General features: G+C 34.1%; 1 protein-coding gene across 4 annotated transcripts in view; it reads left to right on the top strand.

Moving 5' to 3' along the window:
- FCHO2 (FCH and mu domain containing endocytic adaptor 2) overlaps window positions 1-25,103 on the top strand; it is a 112,591-nt gene that overhangs the window by 5,238 nt on the left and 82,250 nt on the right. For 3 of the 4 annotated variants that reach the window (XM_082457158.1, XM_082457160.1, XM_082457157.1), the window contains exons 2-3: window positions 9,853-9,944; window positions 22,377-22,451. In XM_082457158.1, coding sequence (XP_082313284.1) covers window positions 9,853-9,944; window positions 22,377-22,451 — 167 coding nt within the window. Of the gene's footprint in view, window positions 1-9,852; window positions 9,945-13,724; window positions 13,873-22,376; window positions 22,452-25,103 lie in introns of those variants that run through there. The other variant, XM_082457159.1, reaches the window with a different exon arrangement.

Here is a 25,103-nt window from a genome sequence, read left to right as displayed (position 1 = left end):
TTCCAGAACTAACCTCTGTATATACAAGCAAATAACATACATGTTAAAATGTGTTATTGTATAACTGTTAGCCAGTTAGCCATGCCCAAACTATTTTCAACTGCAACAAGCTATGAAAATTCAAACTACAGATTCATCTAACTTGGTTCAAATAGACTTGACAGGTAGATATTATAAAACTATAGTATTTTATTTAATTTATTTTTATTATTTTAAAATTTTATTTTTGGCTGCGTTTTGTCTTCGTTGCTGTGCGCGGGCTTTCTCTAGTTGTGGCGAGCGGGGGCTACTCTTCGTTGCGGTGCGCGGGCTTCTCATTGTGGTGGCTTCTCTTGTTGCAGAGCACGGGCTCTAGGCGCGTGGGCTCATGGGCTCAGTAGTTGTGGCACTCGGGCTCAGTAGTTGTGGCTCGCGGGCTCTAGAGCACAGGCTCAGTAGTTGTGGCGCATGGGCTTAGTTGCTCAGTGGCATATGGGATCTTCCCAGACCAGGGCTCGAACCTGTGTCCCCTGCATTGACAGGTGGATTCTTAACCACTGCGCCATCAGGGAAGCCCAAAATTATAGTATTTTAGATGGAACTAAATATTATTGTCAGGCCGTTAGGTGTTTTTGGGGGGGGGGTGGGCGGTGGAAGGGTGTTTTTGTTTGTTTGTTTTTGCCTTAATCATTGAAATTAAGAAATTGATGCTGATTTAGTGTGCATAAGTTTAATTTAGGGGAAGGATTTTAGAGGATTGATATGGAGTGATAAAAATTTGCTGTCTGGGTTCTTTTCCAGTCCTACAGACTAAATCCTAAAGGTTCTAATCCTTTCAGAACTACTTAAATTATTTTGGCAAAGGCATGGGAGAAGAGTATGCTTTGTGTCATCCTGCACTTTTGATTACCATAAGCCCTTTGGAAATACATATTTTATACACACACACACACATATTTTGGAAGTAATTTTTTGAGTCATGGGATATCCTGAGATTATCCATCCTGATTTTATAATTCTCAAACAATTAACAGAAGCACCCTAAGAAGTTTGTATACAAATACAATGGCATGGAGACATACGGAAAAAGGAATAAAGGCTTGGCTTTCAATTTATCTAGTGTGGAAGAATGAAAAGATATTTGAATTGGAAGAATTTTAGTAGGAATCTGGTTCAGAGAGATAAGCAAAAATTGGTCAGATGTTAGGGAAAACAAAAGCAAAACAGTAATGAAGACCTGTAATTACAGTTGACCCTTGAACAATGTGAGGGTTAGGGGTGCTGACCCCTGTGCAGTTGAAGATCAGAGTATAACTTATAGTTATTATAGTTGGCCCTTCCTATCCATGGTTCCCCCATAACCGCGATTCCACATCCGCGGATTCAAGTAGTACTGTAGTACTTACTGTTGAAAAAAATCCACGTGTAAGTGGACCTGCGCAGTTCAAACCTATGTTGCTCAAGGGTCAGCTGTCTATCTGTTGATAAAGAGACTAGAGAATGTTGCTGGAATGGCCAGAGGCAGAGAGTATTAAATTGGGAAGTGATTAGTGAACTGTGTGATGAAGTTGAGGTACACAATTCCCTCATTTCCGTCATGCCCATGCTCCTTAGTGGAATTGCAGGAGTAAAATTATGGAAGATATGACAAGCATGTTTGCTTGACTTTAGGGAAAAGATAGGAAGGTACAATGTAAGTAAAGCAAATTGGTGGTGCTGGGGCCTTAAATAAGAAGTGTTAGTTTTTAGTTGGTTGAAATAACAGCCAGTGAAGATGTTTTTCTTTTTTATTTATAACTTTTTATGTGATAGTTAAAACACATAAGAAAATAAAAATTATCTAAAGCCTTTCACTCTGTCCTCTAAGATTTTCTTTGGAAATGTAAAATTCAAAACAGGTTCTACTATATAGTTCTGTATCTTGGTAATTTCAAATGATATTAACATCAAAGCATTTTTCTCATGTGATTAAGGATTCTTTGAAAATATTTTCAGTATAGGTTTCATGGAATGGATAAGATGTAATTTTTTTATAGCATTCCCCTTTTGGACATTTAGGTTACTTACAGTTTTTTGTTTTTTCCATTTATGAATTATGAGGACTGGAGATTTAAGTATTAACGTGAACAGAATGTCAGATTAAGAAGGTAGCCTTGTGTGTCTTTCCAAGCATAGATTGAAAAGTTTTTGAGAAAGCTGAAATAGTTGTTTTATTTTATTTTTCATTTTGAAAGTAATGAAAACTACATTTATTTACAGAATATTACAGAAAATTTGCAAGATAAAAGAAAACATTAGCTCAAAACTATTTGCTTCTGCTATTTTTGTTGTGTCTATATGGTATCTTTTTAGATGGCTTGAAGGGTTTAACTAATTGGAAGAGCTGAGTTGTAATTTAAAAGATTAGGGAGGAGTATTTGAGGGGTGAGAAAATGATTTTTTTAAGTAATAAGATTTGTTTCCTTCACTCAGTGGACAGATGTGTTTGAGTAACTTTTGTTCTGACTGCTGAGCAATGTTCATTCTACGTTTTAATCACTGTTTTCTGCTTTAGCAATATCTTGACAAGAGCTCTGAAGAATAGTTTTAGTGATCTTGTGTGAAAATTTTAATACATAAATAGAACATTGATTAGAAGAGATTATAACTTGTGGTTGAATGTCCTGTTTGCCTGTAGAAAAACTGTGCGCATGTATTTTATTCTTTTCTTCCTAGCAGTTTTCAAGGCAGAAACAGACCTGGAGGGCTGTCATTGCATATTTGTTGAATTCCTATCAAAAATGTCTAGAAGATTCTTCACTAGAGGGGCCATTCTTCAAAGCAAAAAAATATCTCCAGAATTAGTTAAATGTTTCATCATGTTTTTCAGAGAAGGCAGGATAAAGTGAGATTACATCAGGCACACATTAATGGTATATTTTACAGTGACTTGTCCAAGGTTACCTAATAAATGTCAGTAAGAGCTAGAGTAAAAGGAAAATGTAGAGAGGTAGGAAATGATGATATTTATTTATTTATTTTTGAGGCAGCTTAGGGTTGAGAGGAAGCTTAGGCATGTTATTGCTGTTCACATGATAGTACCTCCTGACCCTTCTTTTCTCCTTCCAAAAAAAATTTTTTTTGATTAAAAAGGAAACGAGGTAAAATCAATGTTTTAATGAATAGCCCGGTTATACAGTGTACACACTTAATCTTTTGCCTATTTTTCTAGTTCTCGGACTTATCAAAAGTGAAGAATATCCATGTTTTTAATTTTAGTGCTGGATTTACTGTTGCCCTTAAAAGTTCTTTGAAGGAGAAGTTTCAAAGCCTTAATTAAAATCTATGGGATTTATAGTTTTTTTTTTTTTTTTTTTTGGATTTATAGTTTTGTGCTTTTACACTATTACTTTCCGTGGCTCTCTAAAACCCAGATATGTTAACAGTTCCATTTTCATTAAAATAGGAATTTCATAGCATTGTTAATAGAGGAGTGCATTTTTTTCTTCAAGTGGAAATATTTTGTGTTTTGATTGCATTTTATGTCTATTAAAATTTTTTTAAAGTATAAAGTTATAAGATCAACCAGAAAAAGATGTTTTGAGTTACCAAAATAGATTTGATGACTTAAACTTTTTAACTTGAAATTTCAAGGATATCTCACTTGTAGACTCTATATTAGACCAGAAGAAAATCGGTACATTATTAGTGACTTGGTGACCTTACTTATAACTTAGTTATCTTTTCAGTAAAATTTCACTTTAATTGATAATTTAGATGCAAAACAATATGCATAACATGATCTCATTTTCATATTAAGCAGTAACATATTTCTGTATGTATGTAAAAAGGAATCTGGACTGTTACACATCAAACTGGTAATTGCAGTCATCTTACTTCAATTAGAGTATTTAGGGGACACAATAGGTACTAAGTTTGTGTTCTCTTAACAGACCTGTGTGATTCTGGATTTCCATCTTTAAAGGATAATGAAACTTTTTTTTTTCCACTTCATGTTAGGAATTATTAAAAAGATTTTTACACCTGTTTATATTGGATTATAACAAGATTTTATTTAGCTCAAGTCACATTCGGGAAACTTTCTATGGAAATGCTACCTCTTCACAAAGTGCATTGCAATTGGCAGAGACAAGATCCTATCTTGGTGTAAACCTTCATTGTAATTGTCCTCCTTGGGTCAGCAGTGGTGTTAGTAGCTGTTTTTGTCAGTTAATACTGAAAATTTCCCTGCTAGAATTTATTGATTAAAAAAGATAAAATACTATTTATTTAACTTTTTTGACAACTTTATTGAAATATATTTTGTGAACCATACAGTTCATCTTTTAAAGTGTATAGTTTAGTGGTTTTGGTAATGTTCACAGATACGTGCAAACCATCATCATAGTCAGTTTTAAATTACCTCAAAAATTTTCATTACCTCAAAAAGAAATCCCATACCTTTCATCACCCCATGTCTCACCTTCACCCCATCTCAAGCAATACACTAATCTACTTTCTGTTTCTATAGATTTCTCTATTCTGGACTTGAATAGGAGGGGAATAGGAGGGGAATCATATAGTATGTGGTCTTTTGTGACTGGCTTCTTTCTCTTAGCATAATGTTTTCAAGGTTCATCAATATTATAGCATGTATCAATATTTCATTTCTTTTTTATAAATTTATTCATTTTATTTTATTTTTGGCTGCGTTGGGTCTTCGTTGCTGCGCGTGGGTTTTCTCTAGTTGTGGTGAGTGGGGGCTACTCTTCGTTGTGGTGCGCTGGCTTCTCATTGCGGTGGTTTCTCTTGTTGCGGAGCACGGGCTCTAGGCGCGTGGGCTTCAGTAGTTGCAGCATGTGGGCTCAGTAGTTGCAGCATGTGGGCTCAGTAGTTGTGGCACGCGGGCTCTAGAGCGCAGGCTCAGTAGTTGTGGCGCACGGGCTTAGTTGCTCCGTGGCATGTGAGATCTTCCTGGACCAGGCTCGAACCCGAATATTTCATTTATTTTATGGCTGAATAAATTCCAGTGCATGGGTATATCACATTGCTATATTTGTTAGTTGATGGACATTTAGGTTGTTTTCACCTTTATTATGAATAATGCTGCTATAAACATTAGTATACTGATTTTTTTGTGGACATACGTAATTTCTTACATGTTGATTAAGCTAATGAATATGCTAGCTGAAAATAAGCTCATCACTGATGAGTAAACACCTGCTCTTAAAAATCTAGCTATTCAGGTTTGGATTTCTTTTTGGTGTTCTAAAATTGATTGCAGTGATGGTGGCACAAGTCTGTAAATATACTAACATTTTTTGCATTGTACACTTTAAATGGCCAAATTGTATGGTGTGTGAATTATATCTCAATACAATTGTTATTAAAAAGAATAAAAATTTGATCAGAAGAAGAAAAAATATTGGCCGTTGATAATCAAGATTTTATATCAACAATTGTAGTGTACTTGGGAGAAAATTGCATTTTGCAACTGCTTGTCAGTATAGCTTTTAGCTCTGTTACTCCTGTATTAAAGACTTGACTTGTTTATTATTTTTTTTTATTAGAAAGTTAACCTATGCTCATTATTCCATTTTCCAGAAATAATTTGCTGTTAATAGTTTGCTGTATATACCTTCAGATTCTGTTTGTATGAATATATGCAACCTGTTATTTTTTCAATGGAAATGAAATTTTATGTATACTGTTTCATACCATGGTTTAAAACAAAATTTATTGAAGCACATTTTACATATCATAAAATCTACCCAATTTAACTTTACTGAGTGGTGCAGCCATCATTAATTTTAGAATATAATCATCCTCCCAATAATTAGATCCCTCATGCCCATTGACAGTTAATGCTCTTTTCTACCCTCAGCTCTAGGTGGCCACTAATCCACTTTCTTTCTCTATAGATTTGCGTATTCTGAACATTTCGTATAAATGGAATCATACAATATATGGTCTCTTGTGTCTGGCTTCTTTCAGTTAGTAAAGTTTTTATGAGGTTAATCCATAAAGTCATGTGTCAGTGTTTGTTCCTATTTATTGCTGATTTGTATTCCATTGTGTGGGTCTACCTCATTTTGTCTCTCCATTCATCAGTTTGGGACATTTAGGTTGTTCCCAACATTAGATTATTTTTGGCTTTTATGAATAATTGCAACTTGCTTTTTTTCTCACTGACATTATGTATATCTGGGCAGATTTAAGAAATTAATACTTTAAAATGTACTGCAATTTTTTTTTACTGCAATTAAAAAACACTATATGTATTTCATTGTAGGATATACTATCATTTGTTTAACCAGTAATGTTAATGGATATTTTTGAGTTCTGTTTTTTCACAATTATAAACAGTACTGCAGTGAATATTTTTCCACATTTATCTTTGTATGTGTGTTTTTGTGGTATAGATTTCTAAAAGTGGAATTGCTGGATTAAAGGGCGTGCACATTTACAGTTTTAGTAAAATATTGAAGACCAGAAAACATCTTTAGTTGTAATTCTTTTTGATAATAAAACTCTGTCGTCAACTTACTTGTACATTTGTATATTTTAGTTAGCCAAGAAAAAGCAAGTCCTACTTGCTTGAGTTAACAGAATATGTTAAGAAAAAAAAATTTTGAGTCGAAAATGATAAACTTGTGGTTACCAAAGGGGAAAGGTGTGTGTGTGGGGGGATAAATTAGGAGTTTGGGATTAACATACACACATTACTATATATAAAATAGATAATCAACAGGACCTACTGTGTAGCACAGGGAACTATACTCAGTATTCTGTAATAATCTATATGGGAAAAGAATCTGAAAAAGAATGGGTGTATGTATATGTATAACTGAACCACTTTTCTGTACACCTGAAACTAACAGAACATTGTAAATCAACTATACTCCAATATAAAATAAAAATTAAATTAAAAAAAAGAAAATGATAGGAACATATCCACTTCAAGGTCTAGGGTGATAAAATGGATATGTAATTCAGAAATATTTCCTGTTATTTTACTTGTCTTTGAATTAGACTAAAAACATTGATGGCTATTAAAAAATGAATAGAACCTACATGGGGGTACTTTTAGTTAAAAAAAACTGGGTAATCTCAAATGGTGACAGAAATATGAGTTACGATTGCCAGTTTCAAGAGTGGTCTTCCCCATTTCCCCAGAATTTCCAGTTTTTTTTCAGGTGAAGACACTGAAGCCAAATAGGTCTAGACCTGAGCTCCAATGCTCTTGTCTCCTACTGTATTTTTTCACATATGTATAGATATGTGTATATTTAATACACTGTCATCTCTTATCAGAAGCTGTAAAGTAAGGTTTTGACAAGGTTACAATAGGCCTGGGTTCTTGGTTGGTACTTGACTTTGAAGTTTTTTCTTTTTAAAGATGCATGTATATTTGTGTGAGAGTGTGTGTGTGTGTGTGTGTGTGTGTGTGTGTGTGTGTGTGTGTATGTATGTGGAGAGAGAGAGAGCCATTTGAAGTATTACAATTTTTGTTTAGTTTATGCCAGAGAAAAAGTTAATGATCAATAAATGTTTGTGTTAATAGATTTATGAAATTAAGAAAACAGTGCCTAGAATCAGGCTTACTACATTTTTTAGAACTCAGTAAATGAATGAATACCCAAATAGGAAGAAATGACACATGGATTTGTAATCATGCAGCGTGTTTATGTTTAGTCATTAGTGCCTCTTGAAGCAGACCTTCTCAGCTTCACATCCTCCTTGGTATTTTTCCTTCTCTTTCCAAGTGAAGACCTGAGGGATGGAATAGCTAGTACTGTTTCCAAACGTATATTATATTACTGTTACTGTAATAATATTGTTATATTGAATGGTAAAGAAATTAATAAATCTCATTTCCTCTATTGGTAATTTTAAGTAATATGCTATTTGCATATCTGAACTTCCCAAATAAAGAGCTTACTTTTTGAGAACTTCTTAATAAGAACCTAGGTTGCTGACTGTAATTTAACCTTTTTTTTTTGGCCGTGGTTGCGCGGCTTGCGGGATCTTAGTTCCCCAACCAGGGATCCAGCCTGGGCCCCTTGCAGTGGAAACGTGGAGTCCTAATCACTGGACCGCCAGGGAATTCCGCACCCCCCACCCCTTTTTTTTTTTAACCTTTTCTTGATTGATTAATGTTTACAGTACTGTAACAGTGAAACAAAATGCTCAGGACCTTATTGCCCCAGTTACTAGATGATCTCCAAGTTTTCTTGTTTTCTTTAAAAAAGAGAGATGGTAAATATTATTTCTTCTAATAGTCTGTGTGCTTGTTTGAATAGCCCTTCAGTACCAGCTCATTTCTAATTTGAATATGCATGATGAATATGCATAATACACATTGGGAACCCAGGTAACCTGACTTGTTAGAATTATGTGCAAATGAAAACTGGTGGTTGTCAGGGGAGAACTTTGGGGACTGAGAGCTCCAGACTTTGGATTTTATAGTTTTAGATTTCAGATTTGTTTTTTTCAGGGTTCATGACTATGTTATGGGAGTTGGTGGATAGTTTTAATTATTTGTAGTTTCTGTATTATATTGAAGTAATGGAATGGATCCCTTGGAGGATTCAGGCCCTTGATTATTTTGTCTATAAATATACTAATCTGCATGATGATGTTATTTTTGCTTGCTATAGACTAGTGTTAATGGTTATTTCAGAGAATATTATTTTGACTGGAATAAATTTGCATGAAAAACCCAGAGAAAGTAAAGAACTAAAGTTAGATCACAGATTTTTTTCTTTATTTTAAACATGAAAAATTGTAGAAGCCAAATGGATGTGTTTAGATTTATAGGAGACTATAGTTTTATTTTATATTCTTGATAAATGGAAATGGATGTTCAAAATGCTAGGGATATTATTTGTATTATCTTATTACAAATATGATGTTTTAATTCATTGTATGTATAACAGATTAATTACTTGCTATATTAGCTGGCAGGTTTATTAGGGATCACTTCAACTTAGCAGGAAGTTCCTATAATATGTTTCCTGTTTTTGGTGGACTGTGGAAAATTAAGTTTCAGTTTGCATAACACTTGCTTACGGCATTGCTTTCTATTTCCAACAAATATATTCAGTTCTTCATTATTGTCACTGAAGAAAAGTAAAAACTGCTAACTGCAAAAAGAGTTGTTGAGCTTAGTTTATAAAGAGTCTTTCATTTCACCTATAAAATTGATATTTCTGATGTTTTCTTTGTTATGACTTGCTAATTTAGCTTTATATTGGATTAAATGGCATTAGGATTTTCTAGGGTTGTGTAGTAGTCTAGTTCTGTTAATTTCCCATTAGTTGAGGACTAGCCAATAGACTGTTACTGCTCTTTTATTAAAATTTTATCTCTTTTCTCACATCTCAAGTTGTTTAAGTTTATTGAAAGACTTAGATTAGTGATTATAAAGTGTTTTGTGGTATTTAGTGCTTATGTGATTAGTAAATTCTGTCTTGACTCAGAAGTCAAGATTCAGTTATTTTAAAGTACAGACTCTGAGTTAAATAATCAGGAATCCCTCAATGCAGGTTAAAGGAATTGACATGGGATTTGGTAATGTATTTTAAAAGGTCCCTGTTTATCTTTTCTAAATTATGCTGCATTTATATTAAAATTTCAGATGAATTTCATTAATATATCCTTATGAGTGATTATAGAGTGTGTGTGTGTGTGTTGTGTGTGTATGTGTATATAATATATTGTAAACTTTATCAAAGCATACAGTGTTCCTTTGTTACAGTTTAAAGTTATACAGTTAGAGCAACAATGGTTAAATTAAGGAAAAACAGCTCATTTGAGCATTAGAATTGCATGTTAGTTATTCTTAAGTCATTTTGATCTCTTTGTTAAACTAAAAATCTTTTTAAATTTTAGGGGGAAAAAAATAGTGGCTTTGATGTCCTTTACCATAATATGAAATATGGACAGATATCGACAAAAGAACTAGCAGATTTTGTAAGAGAAAGGTATGTATTTTTAAATAAGTCATTTAACAATTCATTATCAAGATAAATTTCAGAATATAAATAATTGAGAAAATTTTAGTTGGATTTAGATAAAAGTAATGTTACACTTTAAAAAAGTACACTATAGTTATACTTTAAAGTAGTGGTTCTCTGTCATCTACACACTGAGGGCTAAATAGTGGCTGTCAGTGGCATTGATAAACTCCTGATTTGCAAGTCACTGCTTGAAAATATTATCTATATATTTTTCATTGAATATGCTAGCAAGGTGATACAGTAGAAAAACTGAGGAATTTTGTAGGATAAGATATTACCATTTCTCTAAACAAATATGTCACTAAACAAACATTAAAATAATTTGAAAAGACTGTTTTCTGAACTTGTAGTTTAATTATGTATTATTATAACTTTTATTTTTAAAAGGTCCTAAGTATATGTTTTTAAATTGTGCAAATTTAGAAACATAATTTTTTTATTACTCTTAGAATATAATAGTCAATTAACAACTATTAAAATCAGTATAATTTTTTTTGAATTTTATTTATTTTTTTATATAGCAGGTTCTTATTAGTTATCTATTTTATATATATTAGTGTATATATGTCAATCCTAATCTCCCAATTCATCCCACCACCACCACCCCGCTTTCCCCCCTTGGTGTCCATATGTTTGTTCTCTACATCTGTGTCTCTATTTCTGCCTTGCAAAGCAGTTCATCTGTACAATTTTTTCTAGATTCCACATATATGCGTTAATATACGATAAAATCAGTATAATTTGATTTGATTAAGGCTATTTTGTGGCTGGACCCACTTGGTAATTTTTATGTCAACACATTTAAAATCTTTACCTTGCTAATATAAGGATACTTTGCCTTTAGATACAATACTTCATTCATTTATTCTTTCAATATATATCCCGTATCTGCTGTGTGCCAGGCACTTGTCTGGATTTTGGGGATAAAGAGGCAGCTTCTGCTTCATGGAGTTTGTCAACTGGTAGGAATTGGGGAACAAACTATTCCGTGTTAGACAAATCCTCTTTGGCTTCCATCTTTCTACTGGAGTTAAAAGGGGCACCATAACGCCCTAAGTGCTGTGGATAAAGCTGTCCCTCACTGGCTCACTTTTCATCACTGGAAAGAGTAAAAGGAGAGACTCTAGAACTCTGCATCTCCTGGCACATCCCCTAGCCTCGTTCTCCCCCAATACTTACATTACTACTATAATTGTCTACCTTGAGACCAACAGAGCAGTGGTAATTATGCTTTTTAGCCCTATTTATGTCAGTTAAGAAGTCCAGGACTCCTGGGTCATCCCTTCTTTGCTCAGAATCTGACCCCTTAATGATTCTGTGGTCAGTGAGACAACACCTCCTTTCCCTCCACCTTCCCTACTTTATTTTTCTTCATAGCACTTAACAACCACCAGATATAAGTGATATTTTACTTATTTATTTGTCTGTCTGTTTCTCCCCACTAGACTATAAGCCCCACAAGGTCAGGGTTTTTTTTTTTTTGTCTTTTTTGCTTATTGTTCATTCTCCTGCACTTAGGATAGAGCTCGGCCCTTAGTAGGTCCTCAGTAAAGATTTTTTGATAGAATGAATTTCTAACATCACTGTCCTGATCCAAGCTATCATTATTGTTGCCTGGACTGCAGCAGTAGCACCTAACTGGCCTATCTGCATTCATTCTTGTTCTCCTGCAACTTATTCTCTGTACTGTAATTGGAGTGTTTGTTTTTTTTTTTTCCAAACTACAGATCAGTTTGTTACTCCTCCTTGTTTAAACCATTTCAGAGGCTTCCTATTGCTCTTAAGACAGAACTGTGTGGTCTGACCCCAAATTGCCTTTCAAGCTTTAGCTCACACTAGACTCCTCTTTATTCAGACTCCTTTTTCCTCTCCAGAGACATTGGCTATTTTATTGACAGGCTTTTTTTCAGTCCAGATTTTGTACATGCTTAGTCCTTGTTTGTACATGCTGACCTTAAGGGGTCAGCAGCGTGCTCACTTCTCCAGGGATGCCTTTGCTAATCTCTCTGACTAGGTCAGAATCACTTATTGTAATCTCTCTCAACATCATATATCTCTTTGTAGTATTTATAAAATGTTGTAATTACTCATTTTTGTTATTTGTTATTGTTTCTGTTCCTTATAGGGGAACAGTATACAATATTCTGTTGTATCCAGTGCCTAGCACAGAGCCTGGCACAATTGGATACTCATATTTCTTGAAGGAGTGAATGATAAAGAAAGGAAGAAAAGATAGACATAAACATATGCTATGCACTAAGGACTTTGCATACATTGTCTCATTTAATTGTCAAAACTCTAAGTCCTATTTTATAGATAAGAAAATTGGGACCCAGAAAGGTTAAATAACTTCTTAATTTAGTCATTCAGACTTTCTTTCTCTCATATCCTCATCCTCTCCTCCCCACTTCCATGCTTCCTTCATTTCTCCTCCCTTTCTCCTTTGCTCCTTTCTTTCTTCCCTCCCTACAGCTTTATTGAGATATAATTAACACACAATATGCTCACATATTTGAAGTGTACAATTTCATACATTTTGACATATGCATGCACTCATGACCATCACCACAATCAAGATAGTGAACATGTTCATCTCTCCTTTGTAATTCCTCCCTTCTGTCCCCCCCCATCCGTAAGCAACTACTCATCTGCTTTCGACACTTAGGTTAGTTTGCATTTTCTAGAATTTTATATAAATGGAATCATATAGGATATACTTGGTTGTCCAGTGCTTTCACTCAGTATAATTATTTTGAGATTGGTCCATGTTGTTGCATGTGTCAGTAATTCATTCTTTTTTGTTATTGAGTAGTATTCCTTTTATGGATATGTTGTAATTTATTTATCTGTTGAAGGAAGTTAGTTGTACCTATTTTTTGAACTTTGTAATGAGTGTATCAGTTTAATCATAGAGTAGATATTTTTTCTGACTCCTGTTACTCAGCACTTTTGTGAGATTTGTGTTGAATTTAGTATAATTTATTTACAATGCTGTTTAATATTAAATTATGTAAATTTACTAAATATATTTATCTACTACTGTTGACAGACATTTGGGATGTTACCAGTTTTTTACTGTTACAAGTAATACTGCTTTGAATATTCTTGCACACGTGTCTCAGTATACACATATTTATATTAGTGATTTACCCTGGAGTAGAATTGCCAGGTCCTAGAGCATGTGTATGTTCAACTCTAGTAGTTAATGCCAAAGAATTTTCCAAGGTGGTTGTACCAATTTACACCAACAGCAGCCTTGTTGGAGAGTTCCAGTTGCTGCATGTCCTCAGCAACACTAGGTTTTGTCTGTCCTTTAATTTGAGCCATTCTGATGAGTAGTACTCTCTCATTGTGGTTTTAATTTGTGTTTCCCTGATGAATAATGAGATTGAACATCCTTTCATATGTTTATTGGCCATTTGCATCTTTTCTTTCATGAAGTATCTCTTCATCTTTTGCCTATTTTTCTGGTTTTCTTCTTCCTTTTAAAAAATAAATTGAAGGAATTCTTTATATATTCTAGATAAAAGCAGCTTGTCAGTTATGTGTTGCAAATTTATGTAAATGCGTTTGAGTTTTATATGTCGTCCAGCAGCCTGGCGATTCTTGTTTATTCTGGTAATTTTATTTATCTGTACATTCTTTTGGATTTTCTGTGTGTGCAATCATCTTGTGAAAATGACAGTTTTATCTCTCCCTTTTTAATACCTTTTTATACCTTTTATTTCTTTTTCTTATGGCCCTGGCAAATACCTCCAGTGTAATGCTGAATAGAAATGGTGATGATAGGCATCCTTATCTTGTTCCCAGTCTCACATTTCACTCTTAAATATTTATTCTAGTTTTTTTCCCTGCTATTTATCAGATTATGGAAATTCTACATACTATTTTGGTAAGGCTTTTGTTTTCCTTTCTAAAAAAATCATGAATGGATGTTTTCTTTCTTTTGTTTTCTTTTGTTAGTCTGAATTACGTTGAATTTTGAATGTTAGACTAACTTCCCTTTCCTGGTATAAACCAAACTTTGTGGAGATGTATTATCATTTTTATACATTAGTAGAACAGTTTGCTACTATTTTATTTCTTATGTTTGCATCTGTATTTATCAGTGAGATTGGCCTGAAAATTTCCTTTCTCTAAATATTCTTCTTATGTTTTACTAATCAAGGTTTGTTGGCTTCATAAAATGAGTTGGGGAGTATACCCTATTTTTGTATTCTCTGTAAAAATTTGTGAGGGATTATAGTTTCTTCCTTATGTGTTTTATAGAATTTCCGGTAAATCCATCTGGGCTTGAAACTGTCTTTGTAGGAAGGTTTTAAATCACATATTTAATTTTTTAAATAGTTACAGGACTATTCAGATATTGCAGCTCTTCTGTGAGTTTGATAAGTTATATTTTAAGGAGTTTTCCTATCTCATGTAAATTTTCAAATTTATTGGCAAAAAGCTATTCTTAATATTCTTCAATGAACTTTTAAAAATGTCTACAGGATCCGTACTGACGTCCCACTTTTTATTCCTGATATTGGTTATTTGTTCCTTCTCCCTTTTTTCATGATCAGTCTCATTTGATGTTTGTTGTTTTTAATAGTTTGTACAAAGAACCAATTATGGATTTTGTTGATCTTCTCTTTTTATATATTTATATTCTGTTTCATTAACTTCTTTATTTCCTTCAACTTTGTGTTCAGTTTTCTGTTCTTTAAATTTTGGGGGATGGATGCTTAACTTAATGATTTTCAACTTTTTTTCTTTTCTGACATATTCATTTAACTCTATAAATTTCTCTCAAGCATAGCTTTTGTTGTACTCCACTAGTTTTGAGAAATAGGATTTTCATTATACTTTGTTTAAATTTTTAAAGTTTCATTGTGTTTTCTTTCTTACCTCTGTGGGTTATTTAGAAGTGCATTTCTTAATTTCCAAATATGTGTTGATTTTTAAAGGTATATTCCTGTTGATTTCAAGCTTAATTGCATTGTGATTAGAGAACATACCTGTATGATTTCAATGTTTTGAAATTTGTTGACACTTGGTTTATGGACCAGGGTAGAGTCAGTTTACTAAATATCTCTATGTACCTGAAAATATTTTGCATCTGTTGGGTATTGAGTTCTATATGTATTTATTATGGTTAAGTTTGTGAATTCTGTTGTTCAACTCTAAGCTATCCTCACTGGTTTTTGTTTTTTAATCCTGCTCATTTTATCAGTTCCTGAAAGAGCTGTTTTGAAAATCTTTTTTTTTTTTTTTTGAAAATCTTTCTTATTGATTGTGAATGTTCATCCATGTAGTTCTGCCAATTTTTGCTTTATATATTTGGGGCCATGTTAGTAGATGGATAGAAATTTAGAACTATGACATCTTCAGGTGAATTGAACTTTTTTTCCATTCATTCTGCAGTGTCCTTTTATATCTCTAGCAGTGTTTTTTGCCTTGAAGTCTTCTTTGTTGTTATTAAAGTGTCATCTGTTTGCTTTTGGTTAGTGTTTGCATAGTGTTTGCATTTTTTTCCTTAGCTGTGTTCTTGTGGTGTAGATATGTTTCTCTCTTGTTTTTAAAGCCATTTTCACAATCTTTATTCTTTAATTGGAGCATTTAGTCCTTTACATACAGTATATTTGCAGATATATTTGGGTTCAGATTTGTTGTGTCAGAGGTTGTCAAACTTTTTGTGTAAAGGCTTTGTGTGTGGTCTGGTCTCTGTTGCAACTATTCAGCTCTGTTCTTTTAGTACAAAAGCAGCTGTAACCAACATGTAAATAAATGAGCATGGATGTATTCTAATCTTTATTTATGAAGACAAACAATTGACTAGATTTGCTGATGGTGCTGCAGTTTGCTAACCCCTTTAGTATTTTAGTATTTTTTTTCTATTTATCCTACTTGTTTTATATTTTGTCCTCCTCATTCTTGCCTTTTGGCCTTAAAAATTTTTTTTTTATTCTATTAATTTTTTTTCTTCTATCACCTTAGCAGTAATAGCCTCATTCTTTTAGTGGTTATCCTAGAGATTATAACATATTTCCTTGATGCATTAATTTCTAATAATAATTGGTACTTTTATCATCTTCCTGAAAATGCAGGAACCTGAGAATACTACCACCTCCTGACTTACATGCTTTATATGCCATTTGTGTGTGTGTGTGTTTAACTTTTTACTCTGGAAATTAAAAGTTTTCTATTTTTAAAACACTTTTTATTGTGGAAATACACACTTATATGCCATTTTTGTTGTGTGTTTCTTTAGCTTTTTATTTGAAAAATTTCAAACTTAGCCAAAAAAATAGAGAAAGTATTACAAACCACTAAGTAATGAACTATAATATAGTTTCAACGGTTTTTAGTATTTTGACAGTCTTGTTTAAAACAGTTCCCTGACGTCAAATTATTACATCCATAGATACTTATGTATGTGTTTCTTTTTTTTTTTTTTTTTAAATATGCAGCTTGATCCTATGGACAGGTCTGCAGGCCAGAGAATTTTTTCTTTTTTTTTTCTTTTTTGGCTGTGTTGGGTCTTCGTTGCTGCACGCGGGTTTTCTCTAGTTGCGGCAAGTGGGGGCTACTCTTCATTGTGGTGCGTGGGCTTCTCTTGTTGAGGAGCACGGGCTCTAGGTGCATGGGCTCCAGTGGCATGCAGGCTCAATAGTTGTGGCTTGCAGGCTCTAGAGTGCAGGCTCAGTAGTTGTGGTGCACGGGCTTAGTTGCTCCGCAGCATGTTGAATATTCCCGGAGCAGGGATCAAACCCATGTCCCCTGCACTGGCAGGCGGATTCTTAACCACTGCGCCACCAGGGAAGTCCCTATATAGTCATTTTTTAGATTTATTAAAATTATTTACTTTTTCTCTGATATTTTGTCCTGGATCATTTTTCTTCTCTTTAAAAAACATCTTTTAATATTCCTTAATGTGGATTTTCTGGTGATGAATTATCAATTTTTGTTAGTCTGATCATATCTTTAATTTATCTTTATTTAAAAAACTTTTTATTATGGGCACATTAAAACATATATAAAACTTACTCAGAAGTTAAGAACTTAATGTAATGAACTTCCATCTTGCAGTCACTGAGTTTCAACATTGTCAAATCGTGGCCAGGCTTGTTCCGTCTGTTCCATACCACTACTCTTTTTTTTTTTTTAATTATTTTTTAAAAAATTTATTTATTTTATTTAATTTTGGCTGCGTTGGGTCTTCGTTGCCGCGCACGGGCTTTCTCTAGTTACGGCAAGTGGGGGCTACTCTTCGTTGCGGTGTGTGGGCTTCTCATTGCAGTGGCTTCTCTTGTTGCAGAGCATGGGCTCTAGGTGCACAGGCTTCAGCAGTTGGCGGCGCGTGGGCTCCGTAGTTGTGGCTTGCAGGCTCTAGAGCACAGGCTCGGTAGTTGTGGCGCACGGGCTTAGTTGCTCTGCGGCATGTGGGATCTTCCCGGACCAGGGCTCGAACCCGTGTCCCCTGCACTGGCAGGCGGATTCTTACCCACTATGCCACCAGGGAAGTCCCATACCACTACTCTTGAATTGTTATAAAGTGGATCTCAGATTCAGAAACATTGCATTTCATCCATTAGCATTTCAGTCGTGTCTGTGAAAAATAAGGGCTGTTTAAAAAACATAACCACAGTATGTTACCTTATCTAAAGATGTAGTATTAATTCCTAATATCACCAAATACCAGTCAGTGCTCACTTTTTCTCGATTGCCATATATACACATGATACACATAATTGATTTCCTCTAATCAAGATCCCAGCAAGAGTTATACACTATGTTTAATTGATATGATTTTTGAGTCTCTTAATCTATAGTTCTCCTCACTCCTTCCTTACTTTTTTTTTTGTTTAAGAAACCAAATTATTTGTTCTATAGCGGGTCCCAAATCCTGGAATATGCTAATTGCATATTCATAGTTTTATTTAACATTTTCCTTTGCTCCTATATTTCTTATAAATTGTTATTTGAATGTAGCAACTAGATCAAATTCAGTTCAATATTTTTTTTTCTTTTAAATTATTAGCACCTTTAATTATTATTTATTTATTTATTTATTTTGGCTGTGTTGGGTCTTCGTTTCTGTGCGAGGGCTTCCTCTAGTTGCGGCAAGCGGGGGCCACTCTTCATCGCGGTGCGCGGGCCTCTCACTATCGCGGCCTCTCTTGTTGTGGAGCACAGGCTCCAGACGCGCAGGCTCAGTAGTTGTGGCGCACGGGCCCAGTTGCTCCGCGGCATGTGGGATCTTCCCAGACAAGGGCTCGAACCCGTGTCCCCTGCATTGGCAGGCAGATTCTCAACCACTGCGCCACCAGGGAAGCCCTCAGTTCAATATTTTGACAAGAATACTTCATCGGCGGTGGTGTGTACTTCCATCAGAGGCATATAATATCTGGTTATATCTCTTTTGTGATGTTAGTAGCCATTGATGCTCATCACCTAGATCTGTTATTTTATTAGGGGTTTACTTTCATTTATATTTTTTCTGGGTATGGAATTCTAGTTGGTAGGTTTTTTTTAAAGTCATTTTTTTGGAGCAGTTTTAGGTTTACAACAAAATTGAGAGGAAGGTACAGAGATTTTCCATATGTCCCCTGCCCCCAGACACGCATAGCCTCCCCCATTATCAACATTACTCACCAGAATGGTACCTTTTTTTTTTTTTAACCAAGGATGAACCTGCATTGATACATCCTCATCACCCAAAATCCATCGTTTACCTTGGGGTTCACTCTTGGTGTTATACTTTCTATGGGTTGGTCAAATGTATGATGACATATATCCATCATTATAATATTTTGCAGAGTATTTTCACTGTCCTAGAATCGTCTGTGCTCTGTTTTAATGTCTCCATAGTTTTGCCTTTTCCAGAATGTCATATGTAGTTGACCCTTAAATAGCACAGGGGTTAGGGGTGCCAACCCTCTGTGCAGTCGAATATCTGTATATAACTTTACAGTGGGCACTTCATATCTGCAGTTCTGTATCCGTGGATTCAACCAACTGTGGACCATTTAGTACTATAGTATGTATTTGTTGAAAAAGAATCTGTGTATAAGTGGACCTGCACAGTTCAAACCCATGTTTTTCAAAGGTCAGCCGTAGCTGGAATCATACAGTATGTAATAGCATTTTCAGGTTGGCTTCTTTCACTTAGTAATATGCTGAATAATATTCTGTTGTCTGGATATGAATTATTTATCCATCATCTATCCATTCATCTACTGAAGGACATCTTGGTTGCTTTTGAGTTTTGGCAGTTATGAATAAAGCTGCTATAAACATACGTGTGCGTGTTTTTATGTGAACATAAGTTTTCAACTCCTCTGAGTATATAGGAAAGAACACAATTCCTAGATTGTAGGGTACGAATAAGTTTAGTTTTGTAAGAAACTGCCAAACTGTCTTCCAAAGTGGCTGTATCACTTTGCATTCTCACCAGCAATGAATGAGAATTTCTGGTGCTCCACATCCTTGCTGGTATTTGGTGTTGTCAGTTTTCCAGACTTTGGCCATTCTAATAGGTATGTAGTGGTATCTTGTTTAAATTTGCATTTCCCTGATGACGTATGATGTGGAGCATCTTTTCATATGCTTATCTGTCATCTGTATATCGTCTTTGGTGAGTTGTCAAAGTTTTTGGCCCATTTTTAAATCAGGTTCTTTGTTTTCTTATTGTTGAGTTTTAAGAGGTCTGTGTATATTTGGGATAACATTTCTTTTTCTCATTTGTCTTTTGCAAATAATTTCTCCCAGTCTGTGGCTTGTCCTCTTATTTTCTTGACATCATCTTTCACAGAGCAGAAGTTTTTAATTTTAATGAAGTCCAGCTTATCAATGGTTTCTTTCATAGATCATGTCTATAGTGTTCTATCTAAAAAGACATCACCATACCCAAGGTCATCTAAGTTTTCTCCTATGTTATTTTCTAGGAATTTTATAGTTTTGCATTTTACTAGATTAAAAAAAAATTCTTTGAAGACCATTGCATTATCTACTGTTGAGACGTTAGCTATCAGGCTAATTATTGTTCCTTTGAAGGTAACGTTTGGTGGTGGGAAAGGTTTAGCTGCTTTTAAGATTTTCCTTTTGTCTTTGACTTTCAGCAGTTTTACTATGATGTGACTAGATGTACATACCTTGTTATTTATCCTCTTAGGGTTTGTTGGGCTACTTGAACCTGTGGTTTGATATCTGTGGTCAGTTTTGGAAAATTCTCTGTCATTATCTCTGCAAATATATATTTCTTCTGACCCGTTCTTACTTTCTTTACACATTGTGTTAGACCTTTTTGCTCTGTCCTTTGTCTTTTATTTCTCTTCTCTGTTTTCCATTCTTTTGTTTCACTGAACTTTTTTTCTTTTTTTAATTAATTTTTATTGGAGTATAGTTGATTTACCATGTTATGCTAGTTTATGTTTCACTGAGTTTTAATCCAGAATAGATGTTCTCACCTCTCTCTAGTTTACGTCTCACTGCAGTGTATTGAATCTACAGTTAAACTGCATCCACTGAGATACTAATTTTGGTTATTGTATTTTTCAGATATAGAATTTATATTTTTTTCAAATTTGCTGTGCTTTCCCCCACTTTTGAAAAATGATTTCTAGCTCTCTAGTGAAATTCCTGATTTAATCGACTGGCTCCTTGAACATAATGCATAACCTCATAAAGTCTAAGCTTTATAATCTTAGCGTGTGGAACATTGTTAAATTTGCTTCCGCTGGTGGTTCATCGTTTCCTTATGTACCTGGTGGTTGTATGAATGTATGTAAGACAACCATGCAGGATCCAATATCAGTTTGAAAAGATAATATTTGCAGTCCCTTTGAGAGCTTGCCTACTTACGGCTCATCCTTAACTCCTTATATCCTTACTCTTTGAGTCTCAGTTTAAAGGGTATGGGATTTTCCATGCTTCCCACCTTTGGCAAGTCTGAAGCTAGTTTTGTCTCCCTTACCTTGTGAGGCTTTGCTCCGCTTCTCAGGATCAGCTGCTGCTTGTAGATGCCCCAAGGGAAAAGCTGCCCTACCTCTCTGTCTCTCTTCTCTGGATAGCCTTCTCTTGGGTCTTGGCCTGCTGATTCTTAACTGCCTCTTTAGTTCTCTGATGCCTTTTAGGCACACCCCCCACCTCTCCAGCTTTTTCTCATTTTCTCATTGGAAGGTTTTTGGATCAATTTACTAGTACTGGAAATGAACCATTTCTTCCTTGCTGTTAAACTTATTCATTGAGATACTATTTCTGTATTAACTTTCTAAAAAGTATCAAAGTACTACCCTTGTAATATAGTATATTAAAAAGACACACAGAAGTTTAAAGGAGCAGAAAAATATCACAGTGCCATCAGTGAGAGGCAGTTACTGTTAATAGTTGCTTTTTGTTAAAGAGCTAGCTTTTGTGGGTTTGGGGAAGAGTCTGGAGATAAGCTTAGTTTGGATATTCTGAGCTTGAGATGATTAAGATGTCTAGCTCGACTTATGCTTGAGGCATTTAGATATTAAACAGATGATTTGCTTCAAGAGCAGGGTGGAGATCTGGATTTGTTGATCTCAGAATGTTAGTTGAAGCTATCAAAGTAACTGGAAGGCAGTGGTGGTTGTAGACTGTTTCTTTGTTAAGGGTAGCACAGATTGAGAAGGGACAGGGTCATTATGGGAGAGGTAAGATAGAACTTAATTTTTGTAGTGTTATGAAGGCCAAGACAACATCATATTTTTCATTTGTAAGTTATGTGCCTATAGGAAAAATTTTTTCTGTTCTATATTTAATGGTTTAATTTTTTTAGCCTAAAATTCTGTATGCTGAATAGCAGTTATATAAAACACAGTATCCTAGTGTGAAATACTTGTTAGTGTTTTAGATCTAATCGCAAACTAGATTAAGTACTGAAGTTCAGGATCTCAGACTTGCTAATAATTCATACTTAGTTTTGTGCAAATGACTGTCTTCAATCTCTTGTTCCATTAAATGTGCATAATAATGAATTCACGATGTTAAAGAATAATAAAACTATATTAAATACACCAAGGAAATATTAAACACAAATGACTTTCATACTGAATCAGTTTGTATATAGAGAGAATGCAAGAAACAGTACTTTTGTACTTCCTGTTCCGATAACCACTGATACTAAAGAAGAGGAGTGACTTCACTGAAGTTTTTTTGGTGGGATATCAGTACATTATTTTAGTTCTATACCAGACTAGTTCTTTAAGTAGATGTGTACAAAGGCCATTTAAAGATAAGCCAGAAATTCATGACCACATACCTACTTATTTTTAACATATACTTTGAGTTATCTTTTTGTTTCTACAGTTGTGACTGTATTTTAATAATTTTGCTATGTGTTTGGTCATTAAACAAGAGCTATTATAATACGGAAATTTGATTTAACAGAGCTACAATAGAAGAGGTGTACTCCAGGTCAATGACAAAACTAGCAAAATCTGCAAGCAATTATTCACAACTTGGGTGAGTTAATTTCTTTGAAGAACTCTTTCAATGTTGATTTAGGCAAAGTTTATGAGAATAGTAGGTTCCCATTAAGGATAAAATAGTTCATAAATTTAATAATATATAATGTGTTTATTCAAAATGCATCTATATGTGAATATATTCTTGACTTGATAGAAAGTATAATTGAATTTGCTGAATCAGTTAACACAAAGTAAATGAAACTTACTTTTTTCCCTTTATTAAACTACACAATACAACTTCATTCTTCCTTCTTTTTTCCATATCTCTCCTCACTTTTCTGGCAGCCTCCTGTTTCTAACTCCTCCATGTAGACGCGCCTCTTCTAAAACATAATTTCTTCTTTATTGACCACAGTAGAAGGGCCAGAAAGTAACTGGAATAACAGAAGCTAGCTTTAACCAATTGACCATGGTTTTGGTTTTTTTTTTTAACAAATAATTTATTTTTCTTTCATATACTCATTCTTTTAGGTTTCCAGTATGATTGATATTTTAGAAATATTTATTATTTTTAAAAACTTTTTATTGGAGTAGAGTTGATTTACAATGTTGTATTAGTTTCAGGTGTACAGCAAAGTGAGTCAGTTATACATATACAAATATCCACTCTTTTTCTTAGATTCTTTTCCCAAGTAAGCCATTACAGAGTATTGAGTAAAGTTCCCTGTGCTATACAATAGGTTCTTATTAGTTATCTATTTTAGATATACTAGTATGTATACGTCAATCCCAATCTCCCAGTTCTCCCCCTCTCACCCCATCCCCTGGTAACCATAAGTTTGTTTTCTACATCTGTGACTCTACTTCTGTTTTTGTTTTTGTTTTTTTTAAGATTCTTTTCCCATGTAGACCATTACAAAATAGTGAGTAGAGTTCCCTGTGCTATTCAGCAGGCTATTGTTAGTTATCTGTTTTATATATAGTAGAGTGTATAGGTCAGTTCCAATCTCCCAATTTATCCCTCCTCCCCCCCATCCCTTGGGAACCGTAAGTTTGTTTTCTACATCCGTGACTCCATTTCTGTTTTGTAAATAAGTTCATTTGTACCCCCCCCCCTTTTTTTTAGATTCCACATATAAGCAATATCATATGATATTTGTCTTTCTGTGTCTGACTTACTTCACTCAGTATGAGGCCATGGTTTTAATATAGGAAATTCTTATTTTTAGTTACCAGGTGGGAGGTAGAAAAAAACATGTGTTTTCTAATAAAGTTACTGAAAACATTTCTGTCTTTGGAATATGTGCCTTTCATGAATAATAGGTGATATTTTATTTTTTGTGTTAGTGTTGTTACTTAAGATTATAAAGATTTTAAATATTAATGTTTTTGTTTACTGATTATATTTAGGCAAGAATTGAATTTTATCTTTCTGTATTTAGTTGCATTTAAACATATTTTGGATTGGTCAGTTTCCTTTCTTAGTGCTCATTGTACATTAACTGGTATTACCTGACCAGAAAAAAGTTGTGTATGTCAAACTGTAAAAAATGGAATGATACTTGAAATTCCTTAAAGAAACCTGTATTTAAAGAAATCTTATGTTGAACCTCCTTTCAGTGTGAATAATCCTTGAGTAAAGTAAAGGGACACTCTCATCTTACCTGTTTTGTAAAGTCTAGACTATCATGTATCAGGTTTACATGAAGTGATGTACATGTATTTTGGTGCTGTAGTGAGTGGATACTTTTCAGGTGTCCTTTTTTCTCTCAGAATTTTCCATCTAACTACTTGCCACATTTAGTGCTGATGAGATTTAAAAGTGTGAGGTAAGATCTAATCCGAACAGTCCTATTTAAGTATTTTAATTATTCTCTTTGAACTTTTTGTTATTGCTTAAAGTGATTGTTGTCAGTTAGCTTTCCTACTGGGTAGGAAATGCAGTAATTGGCACAGAGTACATATTAGGATAAGTAATTTCTTTCTCTACCGTCTTACATTAGTGATCATTGTTTTTATTTGTTTTTGTTTTATCATAGAGCAAAGCAAGTGCTGTTGAAAATCTCTGAGGAAGTACCTGAGGAAAGCATAGGATAAAATTATTCTTATATCATTCCCTACTGACCAAATTAGTTTAAACTAACCTTTGGCATCCTAAGTATTATTCAAAATATTATAATGTAGTAGTAACTCTTGGAAGTACTTGAACCTGTTGAAAATATTAAATTCTCAATGTTGAGAGGAAGTGGTAGGAAAGTATGTCATACGTTCTATACCAAGTGTAGTAGAAAGGGGACTCTGTTAGTGTTTGTTGAAGTACCTGGGTAAAATATGAAACAAGGTTTCAGATAACAGTTTTAAAATAATTCTTAAATAAATTTTAATGATGAAGGCACTTAAAAAATCATGTGCAAATTTGACTTTTGCATGTTTAAATTCAGAGGAGCTTTTATTTTTTTAATTTTATTTATTTGTTTTTTTTGGCCGCACCGCAGGCACGCGGGATCTTAGTTCCCCGACCAGGGATCGAACCTGTGACCCTGCATTGGAAGCATGGAGTCCTAACCACTGGACTGCCAGGGAATTCGCAGGAGCTTTTATTTTTGATGAAGCATTTTAAATGGAGCACTGAAGAGTCTAAAATTTAGATTTGATAATAAGTTAGTTTTAAACAGTAGACAGTGATTAGAAAGGCTTCTGATACAAA

The sequence above is a fragment of the Balaenoptera physalus genome, assembly GCF_965194825.1.
Source record: "Balaenoptera physalus genome assembly, chromosome: 3".
NCBI classification, from domain to species: domain Eukaryota; kingdom Metazoa; phylum Chordata; class Mammalia; order Artiodactyla; family Balaenopteridae; genus Balaenoptera; species Balaenoptera physalus.
The sequence above is the reverse complement of the archived record's forward strand: the minus strand, read 5'-3'. Positions and strand labels throughout refer to the sequence as shown.